Source organism: Mus pahari, chromosome 23, assembly GCF_900095145.1.
Source record: "Mus pahari chromosome 23, PAHARI_EIJ_v1.1, whole genome shotgun sequence".
NCBI classification, from domain to species: domain Eukaryota; kingdom Metazoa; phylum Chordata; class Mammalia; order Rodentia; family Muridae; genus Mus; species Mus pahari.
In genome coordinates this window covers 4,464,203-4,483,722 of record NC_034612.1, presented here as the reverse complement: position 1 = coordinate 4,483,722, position 19,520 = coordinate 4,464,203, and the positions used below count along the sequence as shown (strand labels likewise).

Genomic DNA, 19,520 nt, shown 5'->3' with positions numbered 1-19,520 from the left:
AGGCACGGGGATTAAGAGAGCACAGGAGGGGGCTGGCGAGATGGCTCGGCGGTTAAGAGCGCAGACGGCTCTTCCGGGTGCATAGGGGTTAGTGCAGGCAAAATCCCTAGAAACACGAAATGATAATGCGTTTTGTAAAATTCCCATAAGATGTAGTCAAGCCGGGCAGTGGTGGCGCACGCCTTTGATCCTGGGAGGCAGAGGCAGGTGGATTTCTGAGTTTGAGGCCAGCCTGGTCTACAGAGTGAGTTCCGTGAGCTCCAGGATAGCCAGGGCTATACAGAGAAATCCTGTCTTGAAAAACCAAAAAAAAAAAAAAAAAAAGGGGGGGGGGGATTGGAGAGATGGCTCAGTGGTTAAGAGCAGTCGGTGCTCTTAACCAGGTCCTGAGTTCAAATCCCAGCAACCACACAGTGGCTTACAGCCATCTGTAACAGGATCTGAAGCCCTCTTCTGGTGTGTTTGAAGACCGCCAATAGTGTACTTATAATAATAAATAAATGGGAAGACATCCCATGTTCCTGCACTGGAAAACTTGGGATCAGCATCAGATTTCCAGGCCCTGCTATTCCCGTCAGCATCTCGGCTGGCCTCTTTGCAGAGGCTAAGAAGCTTGTCCTGAAATTCTGGGGATCCAGAGGAGCCCAAACCATTTCTAATGTTGAACCTCAATGCCAAGTTACAATACTCAGGCCACTGTGGGTGCCAGGCATAAGGAGAGGCACTGGCGGTGGCATGTCAGGGAAACCCACAGAACCACTCAGTAGGGAGAAGCCAGTCATCGTTATCATCCCAGACAGGGTTTCTCTGTGTATCTGTGGCTGCCCTGAAACTCGCTTTGTAGACCGGGCTGGCCTCAAAATCACAGAGATCTGCCCGCTTCTGCTGGGATCAAAGGTGTGCGCCACCAGCTGAAGTTGGTCTTTTCAGACTGGTGGTGTAGACAGCTACGTGTCTAGATATTGGTAGTGACAACTGCAGAATAACGAGGTTGGATCATTTCAGACAAAAATCAACTCAAAATATCAGAGGCCTACATGGAAAAGCTAAAACTTTTCGAACCCCTTTTCATCGTTTAATCTCCGCCGTGGGGATGGAGAGCAAGCATGTCCCACGTGTGCACGCGGCAACACCTCTGCCTACTGTGTGGGTGGGTCCTTGGCAGCAGGTGCTTCTTCTACCCATTGTGCCCTCACTGGCCTCAAAACTAGAAATGCTCAGAAGGGAACGTGGGTGGCCGAGGGACAGCTCGGGTCACACGAGGCCTTGCTAGGAGCACCCTAACGAAAGGAGTGGATGCCATCGGATCGCACAGTTCCTGCTTCAAAGGGGACTGGGATGTCCGATGATGTCAGCTCTAGAGTGGGAAAAGCTTCTCCCACATCACGCATGTGAAACAGGACCAGTACCCAGAATGCACTTGGGACTTGGATAACCAGAGGAAGGGTCAAGGAACTGCATGGAAAGAAGAGCACACAGACACCTTCAGAGAAGACACACATACACCGGGTGAGTCCATGTAGCACATAAAGACGGAGCATAGCTGGGTGCGGGCACACACCTATAACCCGGCACCCAAGAGGCTGAGGCAGGAGGGTTGCTGTAATTTAAGGCTTGCCTGGGCTGCAGCGGGAGCCTCTGCCTCCAAGCAACACAGGACAAAGGGCTGTGGGGCTGGAACTGAGGTCTTTGCAGAGTAAGTGATCCCTGGCAGCTCTTGCCCCGCCCACCACCAGTCACAGCCTCTTTCTGCACACGGTAGCTGCTAGGCGGTAAGGGACAGGGGGCTGGGTGGCTGTCCACACACAAAGCCTCTGTGTTAGTAGTCGGTTTAGAGTCACAGTCTTTTCCCGGGTGTTGTATGTGTGATCCTTCTGTGTGTTCATTTTCTTTCTCTCCCTGTGTATATGCAGTGTGGCGTGGGGTCTTTGCTCCCACCAAGGTCCAAGCCCTCAGGTTCATCACTGGCGGGTGAGTCTGACTGGATCCTCCAGACAGACGAGGTGCAGGCGCCCAGCACACCAGACCTTCCTCACAACTCAGGAAGGACGTAAGTCCAATGTACCTGCCCCTTCTATTATTTTACATTTTTATTTTGGGAGTGGGAAGGCAACATGCGTGGAGGTTAAAGGACAACTTATAAGAGCCAGTTCTCTCCCTCCGCTTTGTTGTCTCAGAAATTGATCTTAGGCCATCAGGCTTGGACATAAGTTTACCCACTGAGCCATCTTGCTGGCCCATTTTGTGGCTAAAACCAGCGGCCCCTATAGCAATGCTCACTGGGGCAGATGCTCCAAGTGGCAGCTCATAGGGAACGGACAACTGGGGGTCAGGGTGGGAGTCAGGCTGCGCTGTTCACCTCATCTCGGGTCATGTGCCCTTCAGTAGACATGCGTGGGGGTGGAGAACCTCTCACTGCTGAGGAGATGGGGCGCTGAGGCCAGGGGAGGCGGCAAAGTGTTGGGATTGGCTACCAGTGTCCAACCCCTCCCCTAGAGTCACACACATGCCCTGCACGGGGTCCAACCAGGACCCGACCTCCTTGGATCCATCCCAGACTCTGGGTGCTTTGAGGGGCAGATGGTAAGTCCCACGGACTGAGACAGGCTGTCCACTGCTCTTGGGCAGCAGCGCATCTCCCACACCCCACCCCCCTTGGACACAGCAGTCCCTGAGCCCCACCCCCAGCTGGTCGGCACCTCCCAGGGGCTCTCTGCATAGCCTGCATTTTCAGCAGCTCACAAATTCAAAGTCTGTCTATCAGCAACTGCAGTGAGAAAGTCAAATATTTATTAGCTGCTGAGGCCCTGCAGATCTAAGATGTAGGTTTTGGCCACAAGGGTGATCATGTCCTGCATGGGACCCTGGGACTCTGGCCAGTTGGGAAGGTTTAGCTCTTAGGCCTATGGGAGGGATGGGGACACACACACACACACACACACACACACACTTCTCTGTTTATTTTCCCTAGTCACCTGGGACAGCCTGCTCTGTCCTCAGCTCTGACAGATGTAACCTGTGGCTATGTCTGGTCCCTTAGGCATGTTCTGGGCACCCGTGGGAGCTGGTACTTGTAGTTCTGCAAGACAGGCTGTGATCTCCCTCATAGAGGAAAGGGACATGGGTCTCAGAGTGGCTCCCCACCCCTTGGATCTTTTGATGTCATCTGATCTTTTTGTTATAAAAGGGGAGGCAGGTCCTAAAAGACTGATTAATTTGTCCAAGGTAACATGGCCACAGCTGGCCAAGACCTTCCTACCTTGGTGTCAACCCAGCACAGCAGCGAAGCTCAGGCTAGCCCTTCCACTCTGAGTTCTGCTTGGGGCAAAAGAGATGAGAGCCAGTGCCCAATGAGATGAGAGCAGTGTGGCCCATGCCTACAATCCCAGCACACAGGAGGCAGAAGCAGGGGCATTGCCAGGAGTTTGTGGCTAACCTGGGCTACTTGTTGAACCCTTATCTGAAAACAAGGACAGGACTGAGTAAGAGCCTCCTAGAACTGAACTAACAAACAGCCCAGACGCTGGACCCGAGATGTCTAACTGTGCCTTTCCATCTGTGTGGGGCTGCACGTTGTAGGTTACATGTGGTAGCTAAGGCCGGAATGCAAAGATGCAGATCAGTGAGGGGCAGAAACCAGGGGACACTCCAAACACAAAGCCCAAGTCCCTCTCTCAGTGACAGGAGAGGCTCATGGGACATACTTGGCTAAAGAGCACAGGGCTAAGTACAAAATCACGTAGCCACGCCCCGACAGCAGGAAACTAGCTGCTCTGTAGCCTAGGGGTGACAGAGGACAACTGAGTGGACGCAAGACCCTCAACACCCAGTCAGACACGGCCTCAGCTTTTCCAAGTCATGCGAGAACTTCCTGCAAGCAGCCAGACAAGATGGACTCGCTTCCTCTAGAGGTATGCCATGTTGAATGAGCGTCGGCCATCACCAAAATAAAGCTTGGAGGGCAAGGTCGTGGGTGGCATAAATTACACCCCAAGAAAAGATGGCTGCCATAGAAGAGATGGTGGTGACAACCCAGAGCTTCATGCAGGGATGTACCGACAGGAAGACATGCAATAAAAGCCACTGTTTTTATAAAGCAGGAACACCAAGTGGCGGAGCAAGGGGAAGTGTGAATGATCCACAAAGCACAGGGGGAGAGAAGGCACAAGGGGTGGGGGTGGGGGGATGAAAGCCAAGCTTAGGGGATGTCTTTTGTTTGACTGGTTGGTTGTTTTTTGAGACAGGGTTTCTCTGTATAGCCCTGGCTGTCCTGGAACTCACTCTGTAGACCAGGCTGGCCTCGAACTCAGAAATCCACCTGCCTCTGCCTCCCAAGTGCTGGGATCAAAGGCGTGTGCCACCACTGCCCAGCCTTAGAGTTTTACTGCTGTTAACAGACAATGTGACCAAGGCAACTCTTAGGAGGCAATAATTAATTGGGGCTGGCTTACAGGTTCAGAGGTTCAATCCATCATTATCATTAAGATGGGAGCATGGCAGCATCCAGGCAGGCATGGTGCAGGAAGAGCTGGGAGTTCTACATCTTCATCTAAAGGCCACTAGGAGAAGACTGGCTTCCAGGCAGCTAGGATGAGGGTCTTATAGCTCACACCCACAGTGACACACCTACTCCAACAAGGCCACACCACCTCCGACAAGACCAAGGGTCCAAATAGTGCCACTCCCTGGCCCAAGCATATACAAACCATCACAGAGGCTAGGGGCCCAGAAAGGGGCTACAAACAGGTCAACCCAAGACAATTCAGTAAAGCCAACTGGACACTGAAGACAGCTAAGTTTGAAAAGAAGGGTGCAGGGTGGTGGTGGGGGTGGTGGCATGAAGTGTCATCTTAACTCCTTCAACTTGAAAGGCAAGGCATGGAGCAGCATTTGGTACATAGGAAATCCAGAATAATGATCGCTTGAGGACACCAGCCATACACTGGGTGCCCAGCTGACTTCAGATGACAGAACATGGGGCTAAAGCACTGGTGCTGTGATCTTATTTCCGAGGACACAGTCCTCGAGACAAAGCTGGGAAGCATGGTAGAGAATGAGAGGCTGTGGTGATGGCGCTGCTGAGCACGGGACACAGGAGGGGACAAAGGGACAGTTACAGCCCGGTACCTCTCATCTTTACCAGCTGGGACCAGAAGATGCCACCTGCAGCTGCTGTGGCTTTACAGATCGGATACAAAGCGAACTCCCAGGAGTAATGGCAGAACAAACTGATCGCAACAGTTTCTTCAGGGAAAACTGACACAGTTACAAACAGAACTTGGGGTTGGCCGAATGTGAAGGGGAGGCAGGGAGACAAGGAGATCCTGGTGTTGGTGAGCACTGTGTTTGGGGGGGGGGTGCAGAGGAAGGCACTTGATGTCACCCTCTGGCGGCACCCTCCCCCCCACACACTTGATGAGTTAAAGCTCCAGCTACCTAAAGACAAGCAGAGCATCCAGGTCACAGTGCAAGAGGAGATACAGAATTATGATTGATTAATCATGTCTGCCACAGCCAGGCAGTGGGGACGCACGCCTTTAGTCCCAGCACTTGGGAGGCAGAGGCAGGCGAATTTGAGTTCGAGGCCAGCCTGGTCTACAGAGAGAGTTCCAGAACAGCCAGGGCTACACAGAGAAACCCTGTATCAAAAAAAAAAAAAAAAAAAAAAAGTCACCACTGTAGAATTGGCAAAGGTATCAAGAAAAATAGAATTCAGAAGCAGAAGTGAGCTAAATCATGTCCAGGCCCCAAAGTGTTAAATACATTTGTTTTTTAAAAAGGACTTCCTATGAAGGTTTATAGTACTAAAACAGACATGTTAAACACTGTTGGGGTATCTCTGAGCTAAGGAAACGGCCTCCTGGAACTCGCTAGCAGGCAGCATCTGGCTCCTTTATCCAGAGAGAAAGGATGAGTGTGTTCCCCAACTCTGACTCCCAAAGACAGGTTCGCCACCTTCTAAGTTCTCATAGAAAACAAAGCGAAGCCCAAGGTTACTTTGTATCACAAAGCACTCCAGACAAGATCCGGTATCTTTCCTGAGCCATGTCCTTAGACACCGAGACCTTAATAAACTCTCAGAAGCATCGCTCACCATGGCATTTATTTTAGATGGACAGGTGGGGTCAGGATGAAGTAAAAATCAACCAAAATTGGGAAAACTGGAAAGTAAAATTCAAAATACAAATATAGACTGTGTAGCCTTTTTCCTATAAAAAAAATCATTGCAAAGCACGCAAGATGGCTCGGTGAGTGAATGGCACTTGCTGCCACACCTGGGACCCGAGTTCAATCCTTGGGACCCACACTGTGGAAGGAAAGAACTGAGTCCTGGAATCTGTCCTCCGCCCGACCTCCACACCAGCTGACGCACGCTACTTCTCGTTCACATAGAAACATTTTTAAGTCTCTCACTCAAAAAATAACTGCAAAATGCAGGAAGATTTTAATAGAAGATAAATCAGTGACTCAGAGTCCCTAAAAGGGTAATATTTCTAGTAAATACTAGAGATGGATCTTTGGGGAAAGGCAGTAGATCGTATCATTAGCTAATCTAATCAAGAAGAACAGGGGAAGAGGCCAGGAGATGGCTCAGTCAGCAGACTGCCAGTGTCCCTTAGAACCCACTAAGTGGGACGTGGTGACACATGACTAACCCCAGCACCGGAGAAGCAAAAAACCAGTCAAATGCCTGGGGCTCGCTGGCAGCCAAGTGAGAGAGGCTGTCTCAAACAAGCATGGGAACCTGGGGTCATCCTCTGGCCTCCACAGTTGTGCTGCACACACAGAAGCACCCCAGATGCCCCATAAGAACACTGCACCTCTCTGCTCAGCCCTATGTAAACGCCTCGAACAACCTGCATCTTAGACTCACTCAAATCAGAGCAGGAACGGTGGACAGCGTTAAAAAGCTACCGGCCCCACATGGCCCACGGGCTGGCTCACCCTGAAGTGAGCAGGCTTTAACAGACGGACCTTAGCCATATAGACTGGAAAGCCACAGACAAGAAGAGGCCACCTGCAGCTGCTGCGGCTTTGCAGACTGGATACAAAGCTAACTCTCAGGAGTAATGGCAGAACACACTGACTGCAACAGTTGCTTCAGGGAAAACTGACAGAGTTACAAACAGAACTTGGGGGGGGGGACCTGCCTGGAAAACAGGGGGGCTTGAGCTCAGGGAAAGCCACAGTCCGCAGCTGACGTGGTAGAAGGGAAGGGGTGTGAGGTAGCCTGGGCAACATTTAAGAACCTGCCTTAAAGGATGGTAAAGTTAAAGTAAGAATTTAAAAGAACAATTTTAATCCTAAAAGTATGCCATAGAGTGATTCCCTGTGGCCACCTGGGGTCCAAGCAGGAAAGCGAGTTATTTTAACACGAAGGCGTCCAGTGATGGTGTCATTCATATTAGACCTGAGAAAGCATATGCTCACAATATGCGAAGCTGTCTGGAAGTGTTCCAACCTCCGTTCTTATTTTAAAACTTATAGGTATCAACATTCCAAGAACACCGTCGTGTGCAGAACTGCCCAGGAAATGCCAGCTGTGGAATAGGTGCTGGGTCAAGCCAGTCTCATGTTCCTATTTTATTAATGTTCCAGGGATAATGGTCAGAGAGGCAACTCTATTCAACAAAGCAAAGGATAAAATAGGAGCTGATGTGGTGGCACACGCCTTTAATCCCAGCACTCGGAAGGTAGAGGCAGGTGGAGACAGGTAAGTGTGGGGCCAGCCTGATCTACACAGAGGGCCCCAGAGCTACAAAATGAGACCCTGTCTCAAAACTTACACAAGAACCCAGAGCATGGTGGGGCACACCTGTCACCCCAACTCTGCAGGAAGAGGCAGGAGGACAAGAAGCACATTCTCAAGTGCATGGCAGGTCTGAACTAGCCTGGGCTGCACGGGAAAGTGTTAATAAACGATCACTCTCACGGATTCTAACTGGGGCGGCTGACCCAGGAGGCCCTTAGAGCTACACAAGACAGCAGCATTCAGAGAGCTGCCTCCCCTCCCCTCCGTACCAGAGTACCCTCCTCTCCAGCAGCAAACCGGGCCCCAAGTGTACGGGAGCTAAATGCAGCAGCAACTCAGAACGTCCCCAGGGGACACAAGAGGAAGTCGGAACACACAGGCATGCCTGGCTGGGGGTGGGGGGTGGGGGGGTGGGGGTGGAGATGAAGACTGCATTACAAAACACCATTCCTGCCCGGATCTAAGGTCCCACACTATGAGCACAAGCACGTAAGTGGTTCCCGGGAGGTCAGAGGGCAAGTACACAAGGTTACCGTGGAGACAGGGTGGTTGACACAGAGCTAGAAGCTGACCTTGAAGAGACAGCCAGGATGGGCCAAGCACTGGCCACCAAGCCTGAGGACACGAGTTTGAAAGGGGATGGGTAACTGATTCCTGCAAGTTGTTCTCTGACCTCCGCCACGTGCCTAGTGGTGTGGGTGTGTGTGTGTGCGTGCGCGTGAGTGTGCACTCACACACAAATAAATGCGATTACAGAAAAACAACCACAAAAGGATACACATCCTAGTGGTGTGAATGAGTCAATTATGAAGTTCAGAGCTGAATTTCTCTGTGTGTGGAGGAGGGATAGAGGGAGGTGGCCGCTGTCACTGGGTATGGGATTTCGGTTGCTATGAGGAGGCTGATATGCTTGCTCATGTGGCCTTGCTCTGTGAGTGTACCCAGAGATCACCACTGGCTGAAAAGGGTCAAGTACAGCTGGGTAAACTCAACCCCCAGCAATGAAACAGCCAGACATTGTAGCGTGACCTGTATCCTGGCACTGTGGAGGTTGAGACAAGGGATCAGGAGGCCAGAGTTATCTCTGGCTATGTGGTGAGTTCAAGGCCAGTCTGGGTTACACAAGGCCTGGCCTCAAAAAAAAAAAAAAAAAAAAAAAAAAAAGTCTGGCCTAAAAAAAAAAAAAAAAAAAAAAAATGGGGTGGGATGATGAATGTGAATGAGAACATGGTGGGCCTGGTTGGCGAGCTCAGTGGTTAGAGAGCTCGGCTTAGCGGGAGCGAAGCCGTGGGTTCAATCCCCCAGGGTCACCAGACAGAAAAGAAAGGAGAGCAAGCAGCATGGGCTGATTCCTGAACCCACACAGAGTTCAGCCTCCTACTTTACAGCCAGTAAATGACAAAACAAATGAGACAGGGTCTCTACGTGGTGCTGGCTGTCCTGGAACTCACTGTGCAGACCAAGCTGGCTTCTTAACTCATAGAGATCCACCTGCCTCTGCCTCCCAAGTGCTGGGCTAACACTTTTCAATACTATCAATACTGTATGTAGGTAGGTAGGTAGGTAGGTATGTATGTATGTATCTTGGGAGAAATCATGTCCCTTTAAGCAGCAGCCTGGGAAGGCTCTTCTAAGTACGCCTTAAACCCCACAAGTCACACGAAGAAGTCTGAATGAACTGAAGTAGAATCTAAGACAAAAGACAAATCAGGAGACATGAAGTCTCTGCGTGACACGCCATCAGCTCCCACACATCGACCAACATGGACAGAAGCTACTATACTATCAAAAAACAAAACCAGACAAGGGCTGGAGAGATGGTTCAGCAGTTGGGAGCGCTGACTGCTCTTCCAGGAGTCCCTGAATTCAATCCCCAGCAACCATATATGGTGGCTCACAACCATCTGTAATCCGATGCCCTCTTCTGGGGTGTCTGAAGACAGCGACAGCGAGCGAGGGCAGAGCAAGAACTGGAGAGATGGCTCAGCGGTTAAGAGCACTGATTGCTCTTCCAGAGGTCCTAAGTTCAAATCCCAGCAACCACATGGTGGCCCACAACCATCTGACCATTTTTAATGAGATGCCCTCTTCTGGGGTGTCTGAAAACAGCTACAGTGTACTTACATATAATAAATAAATACATCTTTAAGAAAAGAAAAAAAAAAAAAAAAGCCTGGCAGTGGTGGTGCACACCTTTAATCCCAGCACTTGGGAGGCAGAGGCAGGCAGATTTCTGAGTTCGAGGCCAGCCTGGTCTTCAGAGTGAGTTCCAGGATTGCCAGGGCTACACAGAGAAACCCTGTCTCGTGGGGGGTGGGTGGGGGGGAGACAGACGAAGGAACAAATGTTCAAGGTCAAAAAGTAGAGATACAATGTCAGCAAACTTTCCTCTCAAAGACAGGTTAAACTGTGTCCGATGCACAGGTGTGGGGAAGTGGGTCCGTCACACAGGGCTGCACACTGGCCCCGGGTGTGACAGTTAAAGTTGTCAGCGCACACCCACAGCATCACAGAGTGCCTAACGTGCCCTGAGCCCCCGTATTCCTCTTGCAGAGTTTCCCCCACGCTCGTTCCCACCTGGTGCAACACAGGCTCTCCTGCTGCACTCCTTATCCAACCAACAAGCTGTGGACGGTTTCAACAGGGGGCCGGCCACACAGATTAGGGTTCAGCCCTTGCTAGAGAAAGGGCCGTGGAAAGTGGCAGCTCTTTGGCAGCTGACCCGGAGGATGCCTGGCCAGGCGAGTGCATGCTGGGCCGTGTCAGATGTACGTGCGCACACATTCGCTGAAGCACACAAAACCTCTGTGGGCACACAGGAAATGGACATCAGCTGCCTCGGAGAGGAGGGGCTTTGGTCTCTCCACCCCTTCCTTCCTTCGGAATGTTGAACAAGAATGTTACTTTCCAGATAAATAAATAGTCCAAGAAGCAAGCAACAGCGTCAACAGCTGCTTCCAGGCTACGGGGCAGAAGCTGTTCTGTGCTTCCCTGCAGACCCACGCCCATCTCCACTCCATGTCCAGACTTCAAGCTCAGGGTCATCCTGCCTCCCTCCCAAGAGCTGGGGTCCCAACTCTCAGTTCAAGGTGTCTGGTGGGTAGGCTCCCAGGGGCATGAGCACAGACCTCCCGAGCTCTCTCTACTGTTGTTTTTTGTTTGTTTGTTTTTGTTTTTTTTTTATTTTTTCGAGACAGGGTTTCTCTGTATACCCTTGGCTGTCCTGGAACTCACTCTGTTAGCTCTCTCTACTGTAGAAGTTCCACATGAACAACTCAGACAGAGATCAAACTGGGGCATAACCTGCCCTACAGAAGCCCAAGACCAGAAAGCAAGCCCCTGGGTGCAGGAAGAGGAAACACACGTCAGGAGGTGGTGGGGTGGAGGTGGGGGTCTCACTCACACTTGCGCAGATCCAGGCTCTTGCTTGGACAGGCCAGGTGTTGGCCCGGTGGGTTCTGAGTCCTCTGCAGACAGGCCAGCATGGCTGAGCTGGGAGCCCTGTGGGGCACGCTCTGTAGCAGGAATCCTTTGAAGAGAAAGACAGGCATTGGTCAGTGAGGGCTGCTCCAAGCAACCTGCCTAACCCTCCCCAGCACCCCCAAGGAACATCAGATTAGTGGCTTCTGAGATGTGTCTCTTTGTAGTCCAGGCTAGACTACAGGTATATCCCCCCCAGGTGCTGGGATCAGAGGCTCATGCCACCACGCCTGGCTTGGGGCCAGACATTCCATCTCTCTCAGATGAGGGAAGTGTGACTTCCGCAGGAGCCCCAGAGGCATCGCAGGAAGGAACCAGGTCTCGAGGGCTGGCCAGCCCTGCACCACAGCATGGCTAGAACTCATGAGCCTCATGTGCCTTTGGCTAGCTCGATATGTGGGTGACCGCCCTACGCCCTAATTCAAGATCTTTCTTGGCTGGTGGTGGACCTCAGCTCTCTCACAGTCCCATGATATATCAGTGCCTAGCTCACCGGGAGAGGGACCCATTTGGTCATTTCTGGGGTCCATACAGGAGTAGCCAGGTAGGGCTAGAGGGCACAGTGTCCTTGTTTAATGTGTTAGTCTGGCACCTTTTGGGGTGTTCTCACAGTACCCCTGGAGAAGAGATGTCAGGATGGTATGCTGGGGAGGTTTGGGGTATTCTACTCTGACTATGTTCACCCCAAATAGGAAGGGTTGGGCCAGAGTCACCCACAGCGGCCCTTAGGCAGCAGCTCAGACGTGCCTCTCATAGCCTACGCTGTGTTCAGCTGCCTAAGCCAGACACGGGGTGGGGGGACACAGGAAGCCCACGTGTCCCCACAAAGCCCACCTTCCCGAGCACTGGTGTCAGTCCTAGCCAGCTTTGAAGGCCACCGTGGACGATAAGGGCATCATTCAGGTTTCCCCTCTTTCCTCCATGCCAGAGAGAAGGGCTCCTCCCTACCGCCACCCCTGTCCCCCCCTGGCAGCCAGCCTGGGCTGCCTCCATCCCAAGCTGGTTAGAAGGAGAGGGGGGGTGTTTAAGGGGGAGAGGGGGAAGGTATTTAATACTAAACAGGTGTCTGAAGCCCGGGATTCTGCCGCTTCTAATAATGAAGTATTCATGAGGGAAAACCTTTTTTCACCAGTTTCTTAAGAGACTAATTTCACAACAAGCTCCTTGTTACCGCGCAATTATTCCAATCTTGTATTCCCCGAGACGGTGGCAGCCTCCCGTCTGTCCTGGCCTCTCCATAAATGAAAGACAACCGCGTAACCACCTTTCATTACGCTCTATTTTACTTTCAGCAAAGGTACCCGGGAGTAACAGCTTCCTCTGAAAGGGATTTTATTCAGTTTCAAAACCAATTTTCTCCTATTACTGTCTTAAAAAAAAAAAAAAAGAAAAAGAAAAAAGGAAAAAAAAAAAAGAAAGAGAAAGAAAAGGGAAGTGGGGGGATGGATAGCTATGGGGGAGGGGGATGCTCTCCCCACCCCCAGGCTCCAGTCTTAACAGTGAGGCAATAAAAGCAGCAAAATATCTATCCACTTCCCAGCTTTGATTTCTGGTAATTTTAAAATATGCCATTACAATCAGGCAGCACCGACGCAGCTCAGGGAGGGAGTGAAGTGGGGCTTATTGCTCGGATGGAAGTCCTTGACTGTGGAAGGCAGCGAGCGAGCGAGGCTCTTCAGGGACCAGGGATGGAAGCACGTGGCAGAAACAGGCCTGCTGGGGCCACTGCCGCCATATGCCACAGCCTTTGAGTCCACAGTCCACCCCACCGAGGCTGAGGGCACTGGACTTCCACACACACTGCAGGCGCACACTTGGGCACATGCAGTATATACCGGTGTCACACTCTGTCACGTGGGTGAGGTCCCTGAAATGTCCATGTGCATAGTCCACAATCCACGGGGACACGGGGTTGCCACACCCAAGGCTGGTGGTACCTGCCTTGACCCTGCCTGCATCTCTCCATGACAGCATCTGTTTCCTGCCATCCTGACTCACAAACCCCACCCAGTCCCTCTCTTCACAACGGGTGCTGACTGAAGACCAGGGGCCCCCAGAGCTGTCTGACTTCCACGAGGCTGACCCGGCTGCCTCCAGGGGCCCCCAGCCTCCTGTGCTAGAATGCCCAGGCATCTTGGAGACAATCGGCCACCAGACAGAGCTTAGGCCGGTGTGGCATCTGGTCCTGGAAGGAACTGACTACCCTAGCTTCTCAGGGTAGCTCCTGCCAGTTCTCACCTCTGGAGGACCCAGGCTGACTGACCCACAGTGACACCAGCCTCACTTGGAGGAGTGACTTGCTTCGTCAAGTCACCCAGGCCACTGTCCCTTCTTCCCAAACCCCGTGTCCTACGGTGGGAACTGTGGGGGTGGGGGACAGGTCTCAGATGAGCCAGGGGTCAGCCAAGAACCATAGGGAGTGCGATATGGACCCCAAGTTTCCACGTCACACCAACACTTTGGTCTTTAAACGTCTTCCAACATAGCCATCCCTTCCGGCGTGGCCTCAGCTCTCCCTGGGCTGCCCCGTCTCTCAAGGCTCCCTCAAGGCCCTCCTTCTGGCTAACTGCCTCCGACCTCCAAGACCACGGCACCTGCTGTGCCGTCTGCCTGTGGCACTGTCACCCAGAGTTCACCTTAGGTGTCACCTTCGTTCAGGGCTGTCATCGCCACTGGGTGTCCCTTGTTGCCACAACCCCAATCACACCAAGCTGTGAGATGAACTGTATGAAAAGCCCAGAGACATCAAGGGTCCTGCCCAAGGTCACACAGCAAGCCAGGGATAGGGCTCTACTGGGCACCTAAAACACTCACACCTTTCCTCTGATTTCCAGCCTGCCCCCTCCTTGCCTGGCCCCACCCCATCTGCAGATGGCAGGTCCCTCAACCCCCCAGCACGGAATCATCACGGACCAGCCGGGGACCATCTGGAGAGCTGCACTGTCTGCAAATCGGACTGTTTATAAGCTCAAGGCCTTTTGTGACTTTAATAATAAGGGGGGGGAGGCGGGAGGGACAATGTCGAAAGCCTCAATGATTACGGTGCCCAGGCACCGTCCCTGACGCGGGATTAGATAAGACGTCTCATCTGGGAGACACCCAAGGAAAAGGTCCCTCCACCAGATAACACCCCGCCTGTCAAAATGCCCTTTCAAAGCTGGGCTGCAGATAAGGAGCCGTGACAGAGGATGGAGGAGGAGAGAAACTTCCTGCTCTGAGGAGCATTGAGCCTGCTGCCCAGACCAAACAATGAGCAGAGCAGACGCTGTCTCTGGGCTGTCTATTTTATTCAAAGAAGAGTCTTTGGGGGGGGTGTCGGGGTGTGTGTGGGGGCGGCGGCCTTCTGTCATCTCCCTCTGTATCTGGGGACTGCAGGGAGTCCCAAGAGGGTGGAGGGAAAGCTTGGGAACAAGCAAGGTGCTGGCTACTGAGGACAGCTGTTAAGTGTTTCCATTTTGACCTGCATCCAGATCTGAATACATGCCGTCTCTCCCCTGAGCTGTGGGGCACAGTAGCCTTGGCTAGAGCCTGGGTTTAGCTCCCTTTCCCACAGCAGGAAATAGTCACTGTGAGCGGGGTGGGGGTGCAAGCCATGCAAGATCAGACAGATTTTTAATTAGCAGAGCCCAAGGGTTTCAGACCCTGAACCTCAGGCAACTGAATGGCAATTCCGTCCTAGCGGGAGGATCCTAGAAGCCCACCATCAAAGAATAGATAGATACAAGGGCCTGATTCTCCTCAGGGCCCACAGTCCACCTGACTCTACCCTGGGAGGGGCTGGGAAGACAGCACAGGCCTCCTCATTGGCCTCCTGCTCATTCCATAAACATTTAACAGAACAGCATGCGTGCCCTGCAGCAGGTGGAAGGAACCCTGCCCTCCCTCCCCCCACTCACTACTTGGGCAGTAACACTTGCAAGCACCTTTTGCAGGGCCACCGTTATGTCACATATGGGAACACGGTAACAGGTTAGCGTGACCGGCCACAAAACCCCAGGACACCACTCCCTCAGAACTGCCCTCCCTGGCTAAGTCCAAGGGAAGCCAAAAATAGATTGCCCTGGCCAATTCTCCCTCAGAAGGGAAACCGCACATGCCCCTGCCTTGAAGTGAGGCAGGAACCCTCAGCCTCCATCTAGGGAAGGCTGTGTCTCCACGAAGGCCACAGCCCGAGCTGCTTCCAGCCTCCATCTTTGCCTTTATCTAGAACTGCCTAAGCAGATCCCTGCAGCTCTGCTCAAGGCCAAACACAGGCCTCAGCCTGGACGGGAAGGACGCGTCAGGCATCCGTTACAGGGTAAAGAGTTCAGAGAGCTGTGGAGGGAGCAGCCAGGCAAGGGGTCAGTGCCGGGGTCTGGGGCGACTTTGAGGGTGTCACAGTACTTCCCTGGCTAAACCTCGGTGGGGAGTTGGTTAGCCAGTCTGGACATGGGACTTTTCAGCCATAACACCAGCTGGGTTGGAGACCCAGGGGGCTGGGTCCTTGGCCTGTTGTCATATAAAAAGAAGTGGTGCCTAGCTCAGAAGGAGCCAAAACCCATAGTGGAGATAAGAAGCTGGGGAGCCCAGTGGTTTGTTCCCAGGGACTCTGCTCAACGCTCTGGAGGGCTGTAAAGTCCCCCACCTCCCCCCATGTTGTCCCTGACTGTAGAGGCCCAGACCCAGGAAGGAGAGATGCTGCACCAAGCTGGGGGCACTAGGGTCCCGGCTTGGAGAGATCACTCCCCTGTGAGTCACCAGCACCAACCCACCGCAGAGAAGCGTCCAGGGATCCCAGGCTTCACGGCCACCGCCCAGGGAGGGCTACCTCTCTTTGCTGTCTGCCTCTCCCTGCCTCCGCACCTAGGCCCTGGTCTTGGTCTCTCTTCCCATCGCTCTCTCTTGGAAGCAGCCAGAGCACAAGCCCACACCCCTCCTTCCTGCTGCTCCCTCCCCCACCTCCGTTCCCAGAGCCCAAGGCCTTCCAGGGGACCCTGTTAATAATTAAATGTTAATCTAAAAAGCAATTTGAGCTGCGGCTGGGCAGATCTGGTTAGAGATTACATTAGCATGGAGGAGGCCAGGGTAATTTTCTTTAACCCCTCTCTCGATCTCTCTAGCCAGGGAATCTTCCAGTCACAGGGGGCAATGCTGATTAAACAGGCCCAGGGCTGGGTTATGGATAAGGGTCTTGTGAAAAGTGATTATTCCCCACTGCCGGGCGGGCTGGCCTGAGGAGGGGATTTTCACTCCCTTAAGGGCGGGGGTGGGGAGCGCTGCTCCTTCCAGAGGAGCCTCGTCTACTGCCAGGATTATTGTCCCAGCCCACAGGCCATGGGCCCCTAAGATGCCCAGCTCCTGCTGCTCCCTGTCTGGACCAACACCTCTGCATTCAGTCTTTTCCTGCTATTTTCAGATTCTGGTCCAGGGAGGATGCTGCAGCCATAGACATTGGTAGTTCTGGGGCAAAGGTATAGACTGTGGAAATCCCAAATTCTGGATGTAGGCCCATCGCCTGGGTGAGCTTCTATGGGGCTTCATGTCCGCTTGACACAAGCTAGGGTCACTTGGGGAGAGGGACTTGAGAAAATGTCTCCATGAGGTCTGCCTGTGGGCAGAGGAGGGAGTGTATTTCTTAATTACTGGCTGAGTGGGAGAGTTCAGCTCACGGTGGGTGGCGCCGCCCCTGAGCTGGTGTTCCTGGGTAAGAAGCACTCCTCCCATCGTCTCTGCTTCAGTTCTTGCCTTGACTTCCCTCAGCGAGGGTGTGTGACACAAGAGTGTAAGAGGAAATGAACCCTTTCCTCCCCAGGTGGGTGTTGGTCACAGCATCTTATTACAGTCATAGGAACACTAAACCTCTGTCACAAGGGTCTCGCCTACACCCTGTGGACCTGGCTCCTGACCTTGTTTCTCCTTATCAGCCCTTCCTTCTGGGAGAATATTCTTTAGGATGCTTCTCGACCTTCACCTGAAACCCAAATGCTATGGGGCTTCAAAGATCCCCCAGGGTGTGTGAGAGACACAGCGTGACAAGTGGCTCCTTATGTAGGTCCCTTCCCGCACATAGTAGGTTCTCCGGGACACATCTCCAGAGGGAAGGATAGATGAGAAGTAGGTCTTTAGGGAGTGTCACACTGTGAGGCAGTGCATGCGGTGCAGGGAGGAGCTGGCCCCAAGACCTTCAGCACCAAGGCCAGCTCCAAGAGCAAAGGCCCAGAAAGGGGGTGGGGCCACATCAGGGAGGGTAAAGATGCCAGTCACCTCGGGGAACCAGCTGTTTCTGCCTTTCTCCCACGCATGCCTGCTTCTGGGGACAACATATTAAAAACCTATACTGTGTGCCAGGTCCTCAATTGGAATCTTAATTTCTTCAAATTTCTTGCCACGGGCTGGGGAAAAATAACTCAAAAGGCGTGTGCTATGCCTGACAATCTGAATTTGATCCTGGAAACTCACAGAAAAAAGTTGTTTGTGGTGGCAAGTATCTCCAAATCTCTTCATCCTTACAGTGAGACAGAAGTTGGAGGCTCAAGGGACATCTTGGAAGTTCCTAGGCCCTGAGATCTTAGAATATCAAGCAAAAAAAAAAGGGGGGGGGGGGTTGAAGGCTAAGAGCAGATTCTCCGAAGTTGTTTTCTGGTCTCATCTCCACATGCATACACACCTCCCCTACACACACACACATAATGGATGCAACTTTTAAAAAAATTCCTTCCCGGGCTGGTGAGATGGCTCAGTGAGTAAGAGCATCAACTGATCTTCTGAAGGTCCTGAGTTCAAATCCCAGCAACCACAGGGTGGCTCACAACCTGATGCCCTCTTCTGGAGTGTCTGAAGACAGCTACAGTGTATTTAGATATAATAAATAAATCTTTTTTTAAAAAAAATCCTTCCCAAAAATGTAGATAGGTATACACAGGGCCATGTGTAGGACATTGTAACATACTTAATACAAAGTAGCAAACAGAGAGTGGCATGGGTGGGGTGATCCCAAGGGACAGAAGAGCAGAGAGCTTGGGAGATCTCCAGCTGTTGCAGAACACACTTTGATGGGGCTGGGGGTGGGCACTAAAAGCACCTAGTTGATGTGAAGCCGGTCAGGCCCTAATTTCAGGAGGAATGCTTCAGATGGACAGGAAGTGTAGTCTCAGCACAGGGAGAGGCTCGAAGGTTAAGGGATAGAGGCACAATATGAAAGTTCAAAGGCATTCCCCACTGCAGTGTTATTACATGCACCAGAGCCAGGGCCACGCAGGTGGAAGTTCTAACAAAATCGATGAGGGGGCAGTCCGAGGCAGGAGACTAGTATTAATGAGTCAGGTCCTAGCTAAGAGGTCTTGCAGACCAGACCCTCTCCCCGGTCTGTCCTTCTGAAGCATTCTCTTCTACAGTACCAGACCCCAAGTCAAGAACTGTGGGGTCCTGCCTGCTATATTCCAGCAAAGGTTGGGAGAAGCCAGGAGTTGATATGCACTATTGGTGTTATGGCACCACAGTGGGCATAGGGCCCGGAGGACTTGGTATTTTCAGAGGGAGGCTGTATGCTTCTGGGGGGGCCCAAAGGAAAAGTGCAATCAGATGACCCCGGGTGTCAGGGGGTCTCCAAAAAGGCAACACTGTAGGCAAAGGAAAAGCCACCTAAAGTGCGAAGGGGCCCCGAATCTCTGCACCCACAGTTCAGGGTTAAGCCAGACAGTAGAGAAGGGGGCAGTGATAAAGAGCTGAGGTGAGTGGGTTTCCTTGTGGGCTCAGTGTGCCACCGACATTGCCACATTTAACACACTCTACCACAGGGACAATGCTGAAGGCTTTGCACCCGGGGAAGGGGCTGACCGGAAGGAACCCTTTGTTGGTGAGAGAGAGAGAAAACAGAAAAGTTCCGGGGATGAGGGGGCCTCCGCCAGGGGACCTCCGGATTTATACAGAGTTGAGGGGGGACAGGCAGACAGGCAGGAAAGGTCCTAAAGTGTTCAATGAAGAAACATCCATGATAGGGAGAAACCAAGTGGCTGGTACCGGCTGGTCTTGATCTGTAGCCTAAAGCCGAGATCACCAGGTGTGTCCAGAGCTGGGGTGGAGTAGTGTCTTCAGGACGAGGATGGGGTAAGGATTCTGCCCTGTGGTAGCACTAATGCTGGGCTACCAATGTGAGCTCGGGAGCTTATGAGCCTCAGAGAGCCACACGTGGGGGTAGGTCCCTGGCTTTCGACCTCTGTTGTGAGGCTGTGAGCAAGGGTGTCTGACCCCCCACCCCACTCCATTCATGAAAAGCCCCCATCGGTGTCACCCAGTCGCTGGGCACTGT

General features: G+C 52.5%; 1 protein-coding gene across 1 annotated transcript in view; it reads right to left on the bottom strand.

Annotated features, from left to right (window-relative positions):
• Fam222a (family with sequence similarity 222 member A) overlaps positions 1–19,520 on the bottom strand; it is a 45,642-nt gene that overhangs the window by 9,035 nt on the left and 17,087 nt on the right. The window contains exon 2 of the mRNA XM_021186964.1: positions 11,157–11,282. Within this exon, the coding sequence (XP_021042623.1) occupies positions 11,157–11,238 (82 nt within the window). The 5' untranslated portion in view covers positions 11,239–11,282. The remainder of the gene's footprint in view (positions 1–11,156; positions 11,283–19,520) is intronic.